Below are 20193 nucleotides of genomic sequence, written 5' to 3'. Positions count from 1 at the left end.
ACCCTCTTATCCACAACATAACCAGTGTCATATCCATCCCCATTTGTTCTAATTTGCATAACAGTTTCATGTGGTATTCTGTCAAATGCCATTTCAAAATCCAGCAGAATCATTGTGTTCACATTTCCTTTATCCAGCTCAGCTGTTGCTCTATTATGAAAAGTGATTAAATTACTGAGGCATGATTGACCATTCACAAAGCCATGTTGGCCCTCATATAGTATCATATTTTTATCAATCCATTCTTGATTTCTCTTTTTGACCAATTTTTCCAGTAATTTTATCACCACACCTGAGATACTGATTGGTCTATAATTTGCTACTGTAATCTTGAACCACGTTTATGCAAGGGAATTATTTTGCCTCTTTCCACTCCCTTGGAACTCTGCCAGAGCTGAAACTTAAATTAAAGAGCCTAGTCAAAGGTATTGTCAGTTCCCTTTCACATTCTTTCATAACCCTAGCTGATATCCTATCTAATTCCACAGCTGTATTTACATTGAGGTTAATCATTGAGGCTCATTAAGGTTAATCTTCAACAGTCATTGTTCCTCTTACTTGCCACATAATGAAAGAATGCTTTGAAATTTCTTTTGTTTGGCTAGATTCTTCTTGTAATCTCATTTTGCCTTCCTTGCTATGCTGGTCACCTTTCTTGCCTGAGCCTAGTACTGTTCATGAATTTGCTGGTCACCTTCTCCTTATACCCTCCACAGCCTTTTCTTCTTAGCTCACATCCAGCTAACTCCTACCTGCTTAACCCTCCTTACCTTAGGTATACAATTTTATATTGCTTCCTCTAGATGACCCTTAACAATTTCACTACTGACATCCTTCCTTTCCAGTGTTTTATGCCATGGCACAGATTTAATCTTCCTCCTACTTGTCATAATTGCCTGTGTTGTAGTTTTACATAAACTCCTTCCTGACAAAATATTCCTCAACTTCCCAAGTCAAGATCACATGGTCACTTTTGCCAATTGGAAGCAAATTGACCACCTTGGCTATGGATAGCTCTTCCAGGTCCAATATTCTCACAACCCTAGTCTCCTCCATCACGTGCTGCCTCAAGTAATTATCTCTCAGTTCCTGCCATGCCATGTGATCTTTCTTCCTTTCAGTCTATACCTCCATAGTTGAAGACCCCCATAATAATCACTTGACCTGTAATTATACTAATTTGAGGAAATTAGAGGAGTGAACAAATGGCATAGTGATGAACTGTATTAAAATGAAGATGCCATCAAAGAACTCAACATTATTAATATTTAAAAAAAAAAATGTTTAAGTAGAGCTAATCTAAGATGGCGTGGGACCCAGAATGGAAAATAAAAGACTAGAAGAACAAATATTTGAGAAAAAAATGACAGGAAAAAAAAAATTGGTCAATTAAGATATAAGGAAGATTGATTTCAAACCGTAAATTCTCCTAGTTTGAAATAATATACCAGCTTAGGAGAGGGAAAAATATGAGTTGGAAACTAGTTATGAGATATTGTGTTAGACAGCAATATTGAGGGTATACTAGAAAATAACTGGTTTGCCAAATGATTTAAAATCATCAGATGAATAGATATTTCTTATGTCATTATGCAAATACATTTTATATACCACATGCACGCACGTGAGGGTGGGGTCTGAAAAGTTCTCGGCCTCAACCATAGATGGCAACATTATTGGCAAGATTTTTTTTTTTTTTTTTTTTTTCTAAGTTGGTACATCTGTCATAAGCATCCATGTGAAATTGCAAGTCATTCTATTAAGCAGTTTGTTTTATACAGCTGTTTGAAGCAAAAGTGTTGTCTGTATCCCTTGAAATGGATAAAATTGAGTATCGTGCAGTTATAAAATTCTTTGTAAAAGAAGGTGTAATGCCAAAAGAAATTCATTCAAAATTCATAAAAGTTTATGGGCACTCTTCCCTTCGTTTTCAACAATTGAGAAATGGGCTGCCAAGTTTAAACATGGCCATACCAGCCTTGAAGATGAGCCACATGAAGGACGTCCAAAAAGTGTAACGACACCAGAAATCATTGATCAAGTGCACGATTTGGTATTGGATGACCGGTGAGTCAAAGTGCGTGAAATTTTTGAGACCATAGGCATTTCAAAAGAATATGTAAGATATATTTTGCATGAAGAATTGCAAATGAAAAAGCTTTACGTAAGATGGGTGCCACACTTGCTCACAGATCAAAAACACATTTGCATGCAAATCTCTGAACAGTGCTTGGAGCGCTTTAACAAGAATAAAACTGATTTTGTGCATCGATTTATTACTATGGATGAGACTTGGATTCACCATTACACACCAGAATCCAAACAGCAGTCAAAACAGTGGACAGAAGCCAGTTGTTCAGCACCAAAGAAGACAGTCGGTTCCATCAGCAGAAAAGGTCATGGCATTGTTGTTTTGGGATGCTAAGTCATTTTGTTTATTAATTATCTTGAAAAGGGTAAAACAATAACTGATCTTTTAACCAGACCAGACAAAAAAATTTGTGAGAAAAGACCTGATTTTCAGAAGGAAAAAACCATCTTTTATCAGGAAATGCACCTGCCCACAAAGGTGTTTTGGCAATGGGAAAATTAAGGGATCTGTACTATGAATTGTTGGAACATCCATCTTATTCCCCAGATTTGGCTCCCTCTGACTTCTATCTCTTCCCAAAACTAAAACCCTTCCTTGCTGGTCAGCGTTTTTCTTCGGATCAACAGGTGATTGCAGCTGTAGAGGGGTACTTTGCAGATCTTACTGAGAACCACTACAGGGACGGGATAATGGTGCTGGAGCATCACTGGAATAAATGTAAACTTAAGGGAGATTATATTGAAAAATAAAAATACTTTTGAAATTATAAATTGTTTTTTCAATGTTAGACCGAGAACCTTTCAGACTATCCTCATATATATACCTGATAATTTTATTGTATGAAGTATACTTGTTGAATAAAATGGCATGTATTTTGAGATTTGTATTTGCCTGTGATTCATGTAGTTATATTTTATGTAGATTTCATTAGAATTTTCTTAAAGTTTGATATAAATTATTATTTTTTAATAATCTTTTGTTTAGCCTTCCGAAGAAAAGCCCGTTGATCCAAGGACAACAGTTGCCATAGGTGGCATGGCAAGTATGATGGATGAAATGACAAGAACTCTTGCTAGAAGGTTTGACTTATTTTTTTATTTGAATTTTATTTTATTTGAAATAAACTTACAATAACTGTAGTTATTGTAAATTGCAGGAGTTTATTTATTGTAAATTATTATAAATTATTGTATACTATACAATTTACATGCTTCATTTAATGACCCATTTGTTTTAGAGAATGTGGTTTCATTTTAGAATTGTGGATATACTAGTATTCTTTGCATTAATTTAATGCACAACAGAGAAAATTAGCAGATTTTTATACAAATTAATTTTAATTGAATGCTGTCAGCTTTCACTGTTACATGTTGATAAGCATCAAAAGAATAGTCTATTATAATGGTGTAGTGAAAAGTTTGCTATAAATGAATTTCTATATAACATTGATGCTACATGAGATCTTACTGAGGTTTTTTATAGTTTGTCATTGGGAAAAAGTTCAATATGTGATATATGCATATAGTTAACATGGACTATAATGAACTCATGGGACTGAAATAGTGTTTATAGTTTGAAATTTTAAGTTTGGCATAATACATTTTGGATGTAGTATTTCTCTCTGAAATGGAAGAAATAAACTGAATGGTATCAGCATTTAATATATACACAGATAATCAACATTTACACAGATAATCAACAATAGATAATCAACATTTAATTTAATGTAAACTGGGTCTATAGCAACAGCTATGAATAAATCATTTCTTTCTTCCTTGCTTGCTGAACCTCTAAGATTCTTAGTTGCAAAGTATCAACTTCTTTTATTCCTTTCTGTCTTGAGCTCCTCCAGTGCAGTCTAGAATTTCCATCTCAGCTAAGTCTTTTTTGAATGTTTTCCTCCCATTGCTGCCACAGTTTTCCTCTAGGTTGCTTTTCATCAAGTCTCACCCATCCATTCTTTCCACATGTCCAAGCTATCTCAACCCCAAAGCTCTAATTTCATCAGATAGAAGTGGTGATCTGTACAGTTCATATACTTCTTGATTATGTCAAGAATATATCAGTTTAAGTGAAAATAAATTTTGGGTATCGACTTAGTAAGTTAGATTTAAACATTGTTTGAATTCACTAATATCAAATCAAAGGATTTGATATTTAGTGATCCTGCTTATATAATATTTATTGAGAAAAAGGTAAATATAATTCACATGATGAACATATCTGAAGTGCTCTAATCATTAAAAGTGTATCAGATATAATATCAAAAAAAAAAAAAGGATAGTTGAGGAGGTGGAATTATGCTGCATAAACAACATAATTTGAAGCTTTCTTTCAAAACAAATTGGCATCTCTCCTGGGTTGTAGGATCCATACATGATTAATTGAAGAATAAATGTTATCTAATTGATATATAGCCCATTTTACAATGGGCTTGCTTGTTGGTTTCTTAATTATTAAGAATTTCTTTTGTATTGCTGCCTCCATGTTTGTCATCATGGAGTGTAACAGGTGTGTAACAAATGGAACTTATTAAAAATTAATCGATATACATAAATTACAAAAATATTGTTTATTTAAGAATAATGTTACATACAAATTATTTGTATATAATTCATTAACATGAATCAAGATGTTAAATTAATTGTCTCTCTGCACACAAATTAAAAACAAGCAAAGGATGACTGTGGTCTAGGTGGATTTATGTGCTTAGCATTACCTCAGAAGTCCAAAATTTAGGAGGTGACCATATTGGAGATCATATAAACATCACATTAATGTAGGAAAAATAAAAATTTGAAAGCTAATAATAATGAAAACTTGTTTTGTACTGTCATGGTAAAAGGTTGTAATCCTGTATGTATATTGAGTAGTGTATGAATTCCATTGTGCTGGCAACAACTTAGCCTGTTAAACAGACAAGTTTTTCTCTTGAGAACATATCAAGATTATGATGTTTCATTTCATGCTTCATGCAGTTTGCTATCTGTGATGGTATTGTTGACAATTAACTACACATGGTAGTTTTCTCGAGTGACTTGTCTTGGTTTAAGTATCCACTCTGACTGGGAGACAGGAGCTGTCTTTGCTATTAACCTTAATGGTATACAAAGCTGTGTCAGCAGAGCCTGTTTTAAAAAGACACAATAAACCCAAAATATAGTTTTTTTATTTTTTATTCTCAAGTTTAAAAGGAATGATTTCAGTATAGTTTCCTTGTTACTCCAAATAATAGCTTTTCATATGCTTGAATGAAGAATCCCATGAGCAGTTGAACAGTTGAAAATGTTCTTCTTAGTACATGGAAATCTCACAAAAGGTTGTAATCCTGTATAAATATTGAGTAGTGTATGAATTCCATTGTGCCTGCAACTTAGCCTGTTAAACAGATAAGAGTTATCTAATCTTGTAGAACATAAGAAATACATACAAGACCAATGTTATGTCAAGTTAGGATTATCAGATCATATTGTATCAACATAGCCATTCTTCAAACACTTCTGATCACTTGTTCATGAATGATTTTGCTAAACAAGATTATAGAATTGTAAAATTGTTCAATTTTTTTCACTTGATTATAAATTAAGTTAAAAATGTCAAGAAATTGTATCCTTGGCATATAATTTTTTGGCATTTTAAACTTGAGATTGTAGATGTTCACATCCTAGGGTGATTTTTTCTCTCACAGAGCAGCATTCACCCAGCCACTTGCATTGCCTGGCACTATAAGAATGCTGAATGAAATTGATTTTTATGATTATCGTGCTTCATTTTTTTTTTTTTTGGATTGTTATTTCCAGTCTTCTGATGCAATTATTTGCATAAAATGTATAACTGAAAGAATTTTTATATAGAGGAAAGAAACATTCATTCTTCTTTGAATTCTTGTCCTTCATCACAGTTCTCTTAGAAGTATATAAGACCATTTATGAGAAGAATTGCATCAAAATTGGCTTTCATCAAAAGTGCCTCTTTTTTAATAACCTATAGTCAAGTTTGAAATACATGCAAGCAAATTATCATCACATGCAAATCTGATTTTGAAAGATGTAAGTTTGCCTAGATGCAGGCAAACTTACATCATGTCTGAGTGGCAGTCATGTTTTGGGTTCCCTTATTATGGCTTGCCCATAACTTTTGTCCAACCCTGTCTCATCTCTTTTCTGTTCAGATAGCCCTATTCTATTGCATCATTATGTAGTGAAAATGCCTTCTATTGTCTCAGGTTCATCATCTCAGCAAATGTTATCTTACTCAAACCTGCAGTGTTTGAGTAAGATAACAAAGAATTTGTATAACACACAGACCTTGTGCGTTTTACAAATTCTGATGTTTGCACGTTTTCCACTAAGTCACAGAATTATTGAAATATAAAATGTCAACATGTTGTCCCTTTGTAGCCCCGAATATAGTTGATGTGAAAACTGGAACTGTTCGACAAATTCTTGTAAAAGGTTCAAATACCAAATCGGAATAAAATTCATCCCATATAACTAGTGCGTGTGCATGTGTGCATGTCACATACTAATACTCCTATTAATAATAATAACGGAGTCTCCATAGTTCAGTCAGTATAAAGCCCTTTATTTAGAAAGACCTAAGTTCAAATCCTGTGCATGACGTGAAGAATTTTTATCGGTCTTCTTCAGTTGAAGGTGAATTATCTGGTCTCATATGGTGATGGCAGAGCTTTAATTCCAGGAACTCCTGTGTTTCATTCCGCAAACCAGTCTCCATGAACACCCATGTCTATCGACATAAAACATTTACCGGATAAGGAAGAAAATGGGAAACTATCTTGTTCATTGATTATTACCTAGTAAAATAGCATTCCTATCCCACCAACCATTTGGTTGAGGAGAGAGAGAGAGGAGGATAACGGGGAATAATAATTTTAATTATTATAAAAATAAAAAAAATTACATGATCTTTTCCAGATGTGTAAAGCACATTAAATACACAAAACACACATATTGACTTTCCTTTAGTGTTACATGGTGATCAGCATTCATTTTCGAAATTATGGATTTTACAACCTGTTATAACTTACTCTTTTTATTATCCCGACGTTTCGATCTTCATATCAAAATCATCATCTGGAGCATACACAAATAGATAAGCTGAGTTACGTTACAAGCCGTAAGCTAGAGAAACAATGATTTTATCACGTTATTCTACTGGCATGACCTCTAGTGGGGAAAAAAAAATTATAAATTACATCATCATCATCATCATCAAATTCCTGCCATGTACCCTCAAGGGGTGTACAGGATATGACAGTACTATATGAAAAATTTACATCATTACTAACTTCCTATCTACAATTTTCCTCCAAATCAGTCTGTTACTTGTCAAGACTCCAACATTATCAGATCTTATATTTCTATCGTCTAAGGCACTTTGTACCGTATCAATCCACCTATATCTTGGTCTTCCTCTGGGTCATTTTCCTGCCAACCTGGCAGAGAACACTTGTTTTGCTAATCTTTCCTCTCCCATTCTATTTAAGTGACCATACCACCTGAGATTAACTCTGCTAATGCATTCCTGGATGCTGACAATGTCAAGTTCTTTCCTAATATCCTCATTTTTAATATATTGCCATTGATGCCATCTGTTTACACCTCTAATCTTTCTCAGGACTCTCATATCTGCGGTCTCTAGTCTTTGGTCAAGTGTTTTACTTCTGACCCAGCTCTCAGATCCATAAGTTAAAACTGGTTTGAACACTGTCTTGTATACAGCTAATTTATTGTTCCGACTAATTTCTCTCTTATTCCATATGAATTTATTCAATTGACTTCCCACTATACCAGCTTTGATGATTCTTTTATCTATTTCTATATTTAATTTACCATCTTCAGTAAAAATCGTGCCTAAGTAACTGAAATGTTTTACTTGTTCCACAGGTTCTCCATTCACAACACAGTTTACATTTTCAATGATTCTGCCTATTTTCATTGTCTTTGTCTTTTTATTGCTGACCTTCATACCATATCTATTACAACAGCTATTCAATTTAGTCAGAGAATCTTGCAGACTTGTAGCGGATTTATTTAGAAGTGTAACATCATCTGCATAAAGCAAAGAGCTGACATTAACATCTCCAATTCTGATATCAGGTTTAATACCACTTTCCTTCATAATGTGATCCATATAGATAATGAATAACAGAGGGGATAATGTACATCCTTGTCTCACACCAGATTTAATATTAAACCATCTTCCTGTACTTCCTTCAATTCTAACTGCTGACTTACAACTCAAATAAAGACTAAGTATTGCTTGATATAATGCCCCATTGACACCATATAACTGCAGCGTATTGAATAGCTTCTCTCTTGGCACCTTGTCATATGCCTTTTCCAAATCGACAAAACTTAAATACAGATCTTTGTTATATTCCCATGCTTTCTCAACTATTTGTCGTAAAGTGAAGATCTGATCCTGACAGCCTCTATTTGGCCTGAATCCAGCTTATTCTTCAAGCTTTTCTTCCACAATTCTTCTCAACCGTTTCTCAAGTATACTAGCATAGATCTTGCCAGGAACACTCAGTAGGGAAATAACTCTGTAATTCTCATATTCAGTTTTATTTCCCTTTTTATATATGGGAACTATGAGAGCTCTACTCCAATCATTGGGAATTCGTCCCTCAGTCCAGGCTTTCTGAACTATGCAGTGCAGCCACTGTAAGACTTTTATACCATCATACTTCAGCATTTCTGGTCGAATATCATCTACTCCTGCTGCCTTTCCACATTTCAAGCCTTTGATGGCTTTTTCTACTTCAAGTATGGATATGTATTCCTGACTGCATGCCTGGTCAATGTTTTTTATCACTGTGCTGTCATCACTGCTTGTTTCATTTAGCAGTTTTTCAAAGTAATTACTCCATACTTCAAAGATATCTTTTTCTCCTGTTTTCATGTCACCTTTATCATCTCTAACTCCTTTTACAGCACTCTTTCCTCCATTCCTAAGCTTCTTCAACAACCTCCAGAATATTTTGCCACCTTCTTGATATTTGTTTTCTATATTCTTGCCAAAGTCCTCCCATGACTTTTATTTAGCTAGTTTTACACACTGTTTAGCTTTCTTACATTTGTCTCTGTATTCTGTAAGAGTAAAAGCTGACTTATTTGCTAGGAACTTTTGATATGCTTTCTTCTTTTCCTTCACTGCCTCTTTAACTTCCTGTGTCCACCAGGGAGTTCTGATTTTTTTATCCTTGCACACAACCTCACCACATGCCTCTCTGGCAGAATCAATCAATGTTTTCTTCAGAGTTTGCCACTGAATCTCCAAGGTTTGATTCCTGTTCTCAAACTCTTTTATTTTATTTTCAATTATCTTTCTGTATTTTAGTCTGCAGTTCACATCTGAGAGCTGCTCAACTTTTATTCACTTTAAAACTTTCTTACATGTTATTCTTTTCAATATGAAATTCAATTTTATCCTGCTCAAGACTAAATAGTGATCGCTTCCAATTTCAAATCCTCTGTACACTCTGGTGTCCTGCACCAGGGAGAAAACATCACTATCAACAATAACATAGTCAATGAGACTTTTCTTATTTCTTGCCTCTTCTTTCCATGTGAATTTGCACACATTTTTATGTTGGAACATGGTGTTAGTAATAACCAGTCCATGTCCGAGCAGAAATCCAACAGGTATTTGCCATTATTATTAGCTTTGCTCTTTTTTTTTCCAAATATTCTCAAAACATTTTTGTATGTCTGACAATCACTTCCTACGCTGCTATTTAGATCCCCAACAAGGAAAAACCAACTTTTCTTTTTTCATTGTGTTAGTAGCTTTCTCTAAAGCCTCAAAAAATTCCTCCACTTCTACCTTAGTAGAACCTTCTGTGGGACCATAGGCACAAATAAGTCTCATTGTCCAGTTCCCCATTCTCATATTTGCCCACATTACTCTACTTGAGACTGACTGCCATTCAAGAAGATTAGCCTCGTATTTTGTGTTGAATACTATGGCCACTCCTTCTTTTCCTTGATTGTCATTGCCTGAATATAACATTTTGTATTTATTGCTCAGAAAGATCTCACCAGTTTTGGTCTTTTTTGTTTCAGTCACCCCTATTGTGTCAATCTGGTACTTATCTAATTCCTCAGCTAGCTCCATTTCTTTGCCATTCAGGCTTCTTACGTTGATAGTACCGATCTTTAACTCTGGTGATGTTGAGTTGGGGTTTGTTTTCAGATTTGTTCCAGTAGCTGACTTTTCGCTGTTCGCCCTGGTTCCCTGGCGAAAACAACGGGGACCTTGTTTAACCTGGCGATGCCCCAGCTGGCATGAAATTTTGTCATGTTGTACTATCGTTTTTTTTATTTTGGTTTAACCAATAAGAATACAATGTTCGGTAAATTATCTTTCGATGAATTGTTTTCAGTGAATTTTCTGGATACTGTGGGCAATATATATGAAAATTTATATAACTTGTCTTCAGTCCTATTTATAGATAGGACTGGAGACAAGCCCTCGAGTACTAATATATAAATGAGATATTAAATGAATGGCAGTGTGTAAATAACACAGGAATACGATTAGAACCAAATTACTGGCTAAATACATTATTATATGCATATGATCAAATCATAATTGCTATATACAGAAGATGATCCACAGTAAGCTCTATATCACAAAAAAAAATGGTTACCAAATATGGAATGAAAATATCTTTTGAAAAAAAAAACAAAAGTTATGGTATTTAAAGGAAGAGAACCAATAAGAATCAAAATAGTTCTGTATGACAGACCCTTTGAGCAGGTTAATAATTTTAATTATCTTGGCTGTAATATAAGCTACAGTGAAGACAGATCCAAAAACAAAATTATTATATTCATCAAAATTATATAGGCATGATTGAATTAAAGATGCCAGGAAATTCTTGTTTAATCCTTTATCCAAGTGTTAAGTAAACAGAGTTAGACACTAATGACTTCACGTTAATTGCCTCACTATCCCATAATTCAAAGCAGCCCTCCTTTTGGGTGTATATAATCCTATACGTTATGGAAGATTCGCTACCCAGACTGATTTTGACTGTTATTGAGTTCTTATCAGTGGAAGCCAAACAACTTTCAGTAACTAGCTCTAATCCAGAGCTCCCACTTGATGAGATCTCAATAAAGGTCAAAACCAGTCTGGATGGCCCTTCCCATAATGCATAGCATTATACACACCCGAAAGGACATGTGCTTTATATTATGGAATACTAAGACAATTAATGTGAAGTCATTAGTCTATATATACAAGTAGGCCTAGTCGTGAAGATACTTCACATGCGAACTTTGTTAGCCTACGCTTGGATAAAGGATTAAACAAGAATATAATTTCTTGGCATTTTGAATTTATAACCAAGTGACAATACTTTCAACACATAGGCATGATTAATGATATCATTAAACCAAATTTAGTACAAAGAAATACAAGATTAAGAATATTCAATGTTTTAGCTAAATCCATTATATGAAAGTGAAATGTAGTTGATGAAAAAAGTAGACTAATGAATAACAGCAGTAATGACTATTTTAAGAACAACCCAATATACTTAAATTAGATTTTTAAAAATCACAAGTACTGTAATAACAAGAATAAAATTTTATAAGCAAGAGATAATTATAAAAATGAATGGATTCAGCGTGTGAATAGAACTCTCACCAAATAGGTTAACAAAAAGAATTTTAAATATAAACCAAAGGAAAAAAGAAACAGAGGAAGACTCTTAAAGAGATGGTGTGAACCCAGTAGGCTTATTTCTTTGAAATGAAGATAAAATTTATACGGTTTTACTGGAACATGATGTACACCTCTGGTGACTGATTGCAATATTAGCAGAAGCAGTTGTCGAGAGATATTGGTAATGCTTTCTTATGACTTAACATAAGTATGGTGAAATTGCCATCAAGTGTGTATTACATAAATTGTTATTTTTGTGGATGTTTGTGTGGAGGGGGAGCTTGATCATGGCCTCTTCACGAATATTGGTTTTTGAGTTATTTCAGTCTAATCATTTGGCTTTCTGGGAGATCTTTGGAAGAACTAGATGATCCTCAGCAGGCATTATGGAAAAAAATCAGATTTGTTTAATTTGAATTATGTGAATGAGACTGCCTAATATTTAAATTTCTTGATTTTTTTCAATTAAGATTCACTTGGCTTTAGAAAATCAGTTTGAGTTATTTTTTAGCAGTTTTTACATTTATTTGGAAGTATACAACTTGAAATAATATATTATTTAAATTAAGGGGATATTAAATCCCACATTGTTTCAAAACCGAATAAGAAACTCAAAGATCGGAATCAAAGAGTTTCATGCCGAATATAGTAACTATAAAAGTATTGGTGACTACTAGTGTAAGCTAAAGTACGTAGTACAAACTAGGGCAACTCGTAGCACAAGGTGGAGAAAGTTCTAATCGAACTTTAACATATAAAATTCTTAGTATTTTCCATAACGTAAAACCCATCTCCTTGGAGATGTATGATGTTATACATTATGGTGGGAGGTCAGTACCCAGACCGGTTTCGATCTTTATTGAGATCTCATCAGTGAGTAGCTAGACCAAAAATAATACTAAGGGTATAGCGAAAAGAACTTATATACTCTGCTATATGAGTTGTCCAAAAGGTGTTCCCATAAATTATTTAAAATAAAGAGCCAATAGGCTTCATTTTGGCGATGTAAACATTATTTAAATTAAGGGGATATTAAATCCCACATTGTTTCAAAACCGAATAAGAAACTCAAAGATCGGAATCAAAGAGTTTCATGCCGAATATAGTAACTATAAAAGTATCGGCGATTACTAGCATAAGCTAAAGTACGTAGTACAAACTAGGGTAGCTCGTAGCAAAGGTGGAATCACCCAATTCAGTATCTTTTCACCATTTACAGCAGATAAGGGCTATTCAGGAATTTTTTTATATGGTATATTTAAAAAAGGCTTAATTTTCTGCTCCCCTTTGAATCCCTAAACACTCTAGGGATTCAAAGCTTCCCCATCCAAGAGTATAGCAGTAAAATGGCTTTTTTGACAAGTAATTACATAAGTAAAAATTGTCTGAGTTCCAAGTTAATACTCACCCATCTAACTTCGCCTTTATGACTGAATTGTTTTTGACCAATTTGATATTGGTTACGGACAACTGCTCATACTCTACTCAGCTTTCCTATTTTAAAGGACTTTGTGGTGGAATGCATAGATAAAGACAATGGTTATATTAAATAATTGTTGAGGTAAGTGAGCTACAGAAAGTGCAACAGCCTGATAAATAAGTATTGTAATGCAGTGGACCATTATAAATGATACAATGAGATCATAAAGAAATAGAAAGTAAGGTTTTAGTTGTGGAGCAACATTTGTGAGGAATGCTGTTTTAGAGAATTGAGGCAGACATTATTGGAGAAACAGGTACCACCTACTTCTCCTCTTTCATTTTATCTGTCTCTATTCCCTGGAACAGCCTTTCTCATAGTGTTCAACTAAAATCTTCAACCCTTCAAGAAAACTATCAACAATTTCCTTCTTCCTTAGCTCTTGCCTATGCATGGCATCGATGTGGTGTTGATTCTGCAACTAATCATGAGAGCAGTTGATGTCACACTCATACAACATGCCTTCCATTTCCTTATGCAGTGGCTCACATGTAATGACCCATTGAAATGCAATGCTTATACATTGTTTTAACAGGTATAGTAAAAAGTGAAGGGGGTGCCAGTTTGGTGAAGCAGCTTTGATGGAAGTATTTGTTAAAAAGAAAAGGGTGGGGTGGAGGCAGTAAAAGACCACCTGTAAAATAGCAGTCGAAGTGAATTGTTGGGTGGAGGGGGGGGGGGAATTATCGATCAGTTGAGCTACTCTTCTCTGGACAGAATTGAGAACTTTTAGAGAGATTTTTTAGTACACTACTCCAAATATGAGAATAGCTTGTGAAGATTTGCTGGATATGGGATTTTTACTGAGAGTTCTGATGGGCGAAAAGAGGCATCTTGAATGGAAATGGGTGCCAAATTTTTTGAGGCCAAAGACACTGTTTATGTGGTGTATTTATGGTGCCAGGATAGATTAGTGATAATTGTCAGTTGAAGAAGCAAATTGATTCTGTTTGGCAATTTGTGTTATCAAAGGTTAGAGAAAATGAATTGAGATAATTTTTGTAGGGAAAAAAAAAAAAAAAAAAAACAGGACTGTGTTTTGGTAACATTTAAAAGTGATTAAATTTTCCTTGCCCCCATTCATAGCATTTTTTAATGCTATAAAAGTTTAAGGCACTACTAAGGATCTACTAGTTGTAGATCTTCATGTGTTCAGATGTTTGTGAACTGCCAAATGAAAAGAATGGGTGGGAGGTATGGTGGAATGGAGTGTGCTGTCATCAGCAAAATTGTGGATAGGATTATTGGTCAGTGAGAGATCATTAAGGTATAGGAGAATCTGGAACTACAGAACAGCTTGGGGAACTCCTGGGCAGAAAAAACCATGTGTCACAATGTGCAGCGATCAACCAAATATATACAGGGTGTTCGGGATAAATTTGACATATTTATAATTAATTATATTTTTCCGTAAGTTACATGTATTAACACACACTTCTCTTCATTTAAAAGTTTGGACCCTTCTTCATTCATATACAAGATGTCAGAAAGGATGGATAGCTGGAACCCACCTGAATCATGGAAGAGAATAACTTGTATCATGATGATTCGTGCCCGCCATCAAAATAAGGATATTACGACTGCTGCCCAATGCTTCCTGAATACAGTAAAAACAATCAGGCATGAACTAGAGACTTGCAATGGTGACTACGAGGATGTAGCAAGAAGAAAGATCCCTAGCAGACGATCTGATTGCGTTCGTACAGCAGAATTCCTCGCAAATCTGCAGGAACAGGTGTTGAAGAACCCTGGCATTGGAATTCGGGCTTTGTTCGTGGAGTTGCTAACTGTAGTCAAGCCCTGGATAACAAGGGTAGCCAATGGTAGGCCGTATGTATGGCAGCAGGATTCGGCCCCTTGCCACACCTCTGGGAAAAGTCAAAAATGGTTGTCTGAAAATTTCTACGACTTCACCAGTCCAAATGTTTGGCCTCCAAACTCCCCAGACCTTAACCCCATGGATTATTTTGTATGGAGCGCAGTTGAAAAAGACACCAATCGCACTTCCAGTAATACAAAAGCCCAGTTAATGGATAAAATTAAAACAGTTTTTGTGGCCCTTCCCAGGGAGACTGTAGCATCAGCTTGTTCGAGGTTCCGAAGCAGAATTGAAGCTGTGATCGATGCTAATGGTGGTTATTTTGAGTAAATCTTGTTGATAGTATTGTAATTAACTCTGCCTGTAATGTTTTTTGTCAATTCATTAAATTTAATAGATACAAAGAAGATTTTCTTTTTCCTTACGAAACTGTCAAATTTATCCCGAACACCCTGTATATATATATATATATATATGTAGAAAGTATTTTTACCTTGGGTATAAATATGTTAAAGATACCAAGCAATTTTAAACCTGGTTTTACTCCATTTCCCAAGTAAGCAAACAGACTAAAAGTCAAGTTTGCACCTGCAATTGATGCAAGTCTAACTGATCCCACAGGTAGTGCAGGACCAGGGCAACTCGTGGCAAAGGTGGAACAAGCTCCGATCACTAATCTTAATATTTACCCTTAATATTACCCTTAATATTTACCCTTCTTGGAGATGTGTTTTGGCATTAAGGGTAAATATTAAGATTAGTGATCGGAGCTTGTTCCACCTTTGCCACGAGTTGCCCTGGTCCTGCACTACCTGTGGGATCAGTTAGACTTGCATCAATTGCAGGCGCAAACTTGACTTTTAGTCTGTTTGCTTACTTGGGAAATGGAGTAAAACCAGGTTTAAAATTGCTTGGTATCTTTAACATATTTATACCCAAGGTAAAAAAACACTTTCTACATTTATATCTCCTCCAGAGATTTTTATTTAATAAGGTTAAAACACCTTATGGTAACTTGTTTTGGTGAAATACTTACAAGCTCTGTATTACCAAATCTTGGTATTTCTAGCCTAGCTCCCACTGACGAGACCTCAATAAAGGTCGAAACCGGTCTGGGTAGTGGCCCCTTGCCTTTAATACAAAACATCATACATCCCCTTCTTGGAGATGTGTTTTGGCATTAAGGGTAAATATTAAGATTAGTGATCGGAGCTTGTTCCACCTTTGCCACGAGTTGGCCTGGTCCTGCACTACCTGTGGGATCAGTTAGACTTGCATCAATTGCAGGCGCAAACTTGACTTTTAGTCTGTTTGCTTACTTGGGAAATGGAGTAAAACCAGGTTTAAAATTGCTTGGTATCTTTAACATATATATATATATATATATATATATATAAAACTGACTACCCAGCATGTAAATGATGGCAATTTCCAAACCTTTCCATGACATGTGGTGAGTGATGAGAGCTAGGAGATGTGCTGTGGATCAAGATTTGCAGAATCCAAAATTTTGGTCATTAACTGTTGCCTTTCAGATATTAATACAGTCATCCCTTGACTTATTTCTGCGTTCTTTTCCATCCAGCAGGACGTAAGTCAGTCGGATGTAAGTCGATACATTACATCAACAGACTTATAGGGGTTAGGGACTTAACAGTAATAAATATACTGTCATTTTAATTTTTAAACCTTATAAAACTGCACTGTGCGTTACTGCTACTATAAAACAGGAGAATATTCACCCAAATCTTCCTCCACAATCACATTTTCATTACCTTTCCTATATGAAGGACCAAGCTGCAGCTGTTCTGATGTAACCTTTCTCTTTTTGATGAAAATGCCCAATGTGCTTTGCTTATTCCTCTTCTTTTCATCATAAATTTGTTTATAGCAAGCAAACACATCATGTACTTTCCTTTCTACTAATAAGTAGCATTCGACATTGGGGTTCATGTCTTCAACCATTTTGAGAACATTGCTAACTGCAGAGAACATTTCTGCAAGACCCTTCACTGTGAATTGTTTAACTACTTCTTGTTCCTCTTTTCCCTCTTTTTTTTCTGGTTCTTCCTCTTCTTTTCAACATTGTTCCTCCAGTTTGACCAATTCTTCGTTGGTCAACTCTTCATAGGCACTTGAGTTGAATTATGTCGTGATCATTCAATTCAAGATTCAGATTGTTTGCTAGGCCTACTATTTCTTCATTCAATTTACAAAGGACTTTTTTTTCAAAACTTCCAAAATCGTGCACAAACCTTTTTAATGTATTTTTCCATATGCCACTCATACATTGAGAGGTCACTTCGTCCCAAGCTACAGCAATATTTTTAATAGCATGATAAATATTGAATGCTTTCTAGAAGAATTGCATGAGAATCTGATCATTTCCTTCAGTGGCAGAAATGGCTTGTGAAAAAGTTCTCCGTAGATAATAAGCCTTAAACATCACAAGAATTCCCTGATCCATCGGTTGGTTCAATGAAATAGTGTTTGGAGGGAGAAAGCATGACCTTGATCTTGCAGGTGAAGATCACTGATGTTAGGTGGATAACCGGGAGCATTATCTAGAATTAATAAAATTTTAAATTCTACATTTTCTTTCATGCAGTAGCTTACAATTTCACTCGCATAGCTGTTGATTAAGGCATCCTCAAACAATTTTTGAGTCATCCACAATTTCTTTTTGCTTCAATAATGAACTGGCAGAGCATGCTTCCTAATGTTTTTGTAGGCTTGTGGATTCTCACTGTTCCATATCACAAATGTTTCCAGTTTATATCCAGCCACATTACTCCCTAACAGAATTGTAATACGGTCATTAAGAGCTTTGAAATCAGGCATACATTTTACCTTTTTGTGGATGAACGTCTGCTCGGGCATTTTCTTCCAAAACAAGGAGGTCTCATCCATATTAAATATTTGCTATGGCAAATAATTTTCCTCTGTAATAATTTTATCCAATTTCTCCACAAACTCCTTGGTAGTCTTCTCATCGGCATTTGCAGATTCACCATACATTTTTACATTATGCAGCGCAAAATGCCGCTTGAATCTCTTGAGCCAACCGGAAGAAGCGTTGAATTTGTAGTCGTAATCGGGTCCTGCTTTCTCTTTCAACATGTTGAAGAGACATGGTGCCTTAGCAGTTATGGTCATAGTGCTAAGGGGTATGTGCTTTTGGTTCAGGTCCTCAATCCATGATGCAAGTAGCTTTTCCATATCACCGATAGGAACTTGTTGTTGCTTCATCACTATCGTCGTTTAATGGAAGCAGATCCTTTCACAGTCTCTACATTTTATCCTTATTTTTCAAAATGTCATCACTGTAGAGTGAAACCATCTGAAGTCATGTGCGATCACATTGAAGGGCTTACCAGTTTCATGTTGCTTTATAACGGCAACTTCGTTTCAAGATCAATTGCTCTTCTCTATTTCTGTGATTCTTCACTAGGTTTTTTGATTGGCAAGTAGGGGCCATGTTGCACAAAATATTGTAAAATATTTAAAGATAAATACACAAATTACCTACTTCTCAAACATAAAATCAACAGAGAACTGTTGAAGACGCGTGCCGATTGCCAAGGGAGGTTGCTGCTGAATGCACTGTTGCCACTGTGCCTGATGCATTGTTGCTAAATAGAAACCTTTTTATTTTGTGCTTGCATCTCATTCGAAAGTAGAGTCGAAAGTGTTATTTATTCCCTTATGGGATCACAGACGTATCTTTGAAAGGACGTAACGTGAATGGATGTAAGTTGAAAGATGACCGTAGTGAAGAAGTTAACCGATGATGAAATACTTGAGTATTTTAGAGATGACTGAGCTGAGGACAGTGAACTACTAGTTTAATGGAAAACTTTTAATTTTTTTTAAATTTAAATTTGCTTGAATACCTACTTGCTTCCATGCTGCAGAAAGAGGCTGGTTGGGCCAACACCAACTAGCATTGGGCATCAAAGTATATAGATGGTGTAGGATGCTTATGTAGAAGGACAAATTAGGAAGATATCATCAGTGTAAAACTCGATTGTAGCTTAAAAATATCAAAGCGCTTTACATCAATTTTTACATAGGTCAAGTCTCATGAGAACTATAAATAACCTTGTTTGTTTCTATGTATATATTTTGCTAAATATTAATGTAGTTAACCCTATGGGAAGTGACTGTATTTACTGTTTTAACGTCAAAAACAAAGGCAATGCTTTGCCATCAGAACTTTGTATATAGCTATGTGTAAGAGCATAGAAAAGTTTACTAGTTTTGTGTATGAGAAAGTTGCTTACAAGCTCTGTGCATAATACCTTTAAGGTTAGTATCTAAGAGTGCTGCTAGGTTTATAGAAGTTTCCGCTACCCCAAAAGACATGGAACGTATCAAAGAGGTCCGCTAGTTTTAGACAAGTTTTCGCTGCACGGCAAAATACAATCAAAAGAATGCACGGAGGAGAACATACAGCAGGTCGAACTTAAAAGAAGATGAAAGTCATGCCGAATTCTTCGGGGTTTACTACCCTTAGTGCAAGGACCCAAGATCACAAAATAAAAGGGGACTGAGCCGAGCATAAGGGCTTCCAGTCGTCAGCAGAGAGTCATCAGAAGTCGGAACCAGAGCAGAGACGAGCTGCAGACCATAAGCGGAGTCTAAACCAGAGCAGTGGTGGCAGAGAACAAGGAGAGGCAAGGCCCCAGTTACAAAGAGGAGAGTCCAGGTCCAGTTGCTGACAGAGGAGAGCCGAGATCCAAGTGCCAAGAGGGCAAAGGGCTGTTACCGAAAAGAGACAGAGCCAGTCAGCGGCAGTTAGAGCCATCGGCAGTTAGCAATTAGTAGCAGAAGTGGCGGCAATTAGAAGCAGAAGTTCCCAAAGTAAGGATCCAGAGGAGAATTTTCCTGTATGCTGAAACCTCTTGTATGTGCTATTCGAGTACCGCAGATTGCAGTCCAAAAGCCCACTAATATCCCGACGTGATACCGCTGTAGCAAGATACTCCTGAAGGAAGCTTAAAACTCGAGATGAAAGAAAAGCCATAAAGACCTGAGTAAAAGACTCTTGACTGAATGTGTGAATCTAGGAGCTATGATGTATATGGACTGTTAAGAATT

General features: G+C 35.5%; 1 protein-coding gene across 1 annotated transcript in view; it reads left to right on the top strand.

The window, feature by feature from the left end:
- Positions 1-20193, top strand: part of ena (ENAH actin regulator enabled) — a 247765-nt gene that overhangs the window by 163169 nt on the left and 64403 nt on the right. Inside the window, exon 7 of the mRNA XM_090400769.1 lies at positions 3077-3171. Within this exon, the coding sequence (XP_090256895.1) occupies positions 3077-3171 (95 nt within the window). The remainder of the gene's footprint in view (positions 1-3076; positions 3172-20193) is intronic.

The sequence above is a fragment of the Typopeltis vanoorti genome, chromosome 11 (assembly GCF_054136105.1).
Source record: "Typopeltis vanoorti isolate ZY-2024b chromosome 11, IOZ_Tvanoo_1.0, whole genome shotgun sequence".
In the NCBI taxonomy this organism is placed as follows: domain Eukaryota; kingdom Metazoa; phylum Arthropoda; class Arachnida; order Uropygi; family Thelyphonidae; genus Typopeltis; species Typopeltis vanoorti.
This window is presented reverse-complemented; position numbering and strand designations above follow the sequence as displayed.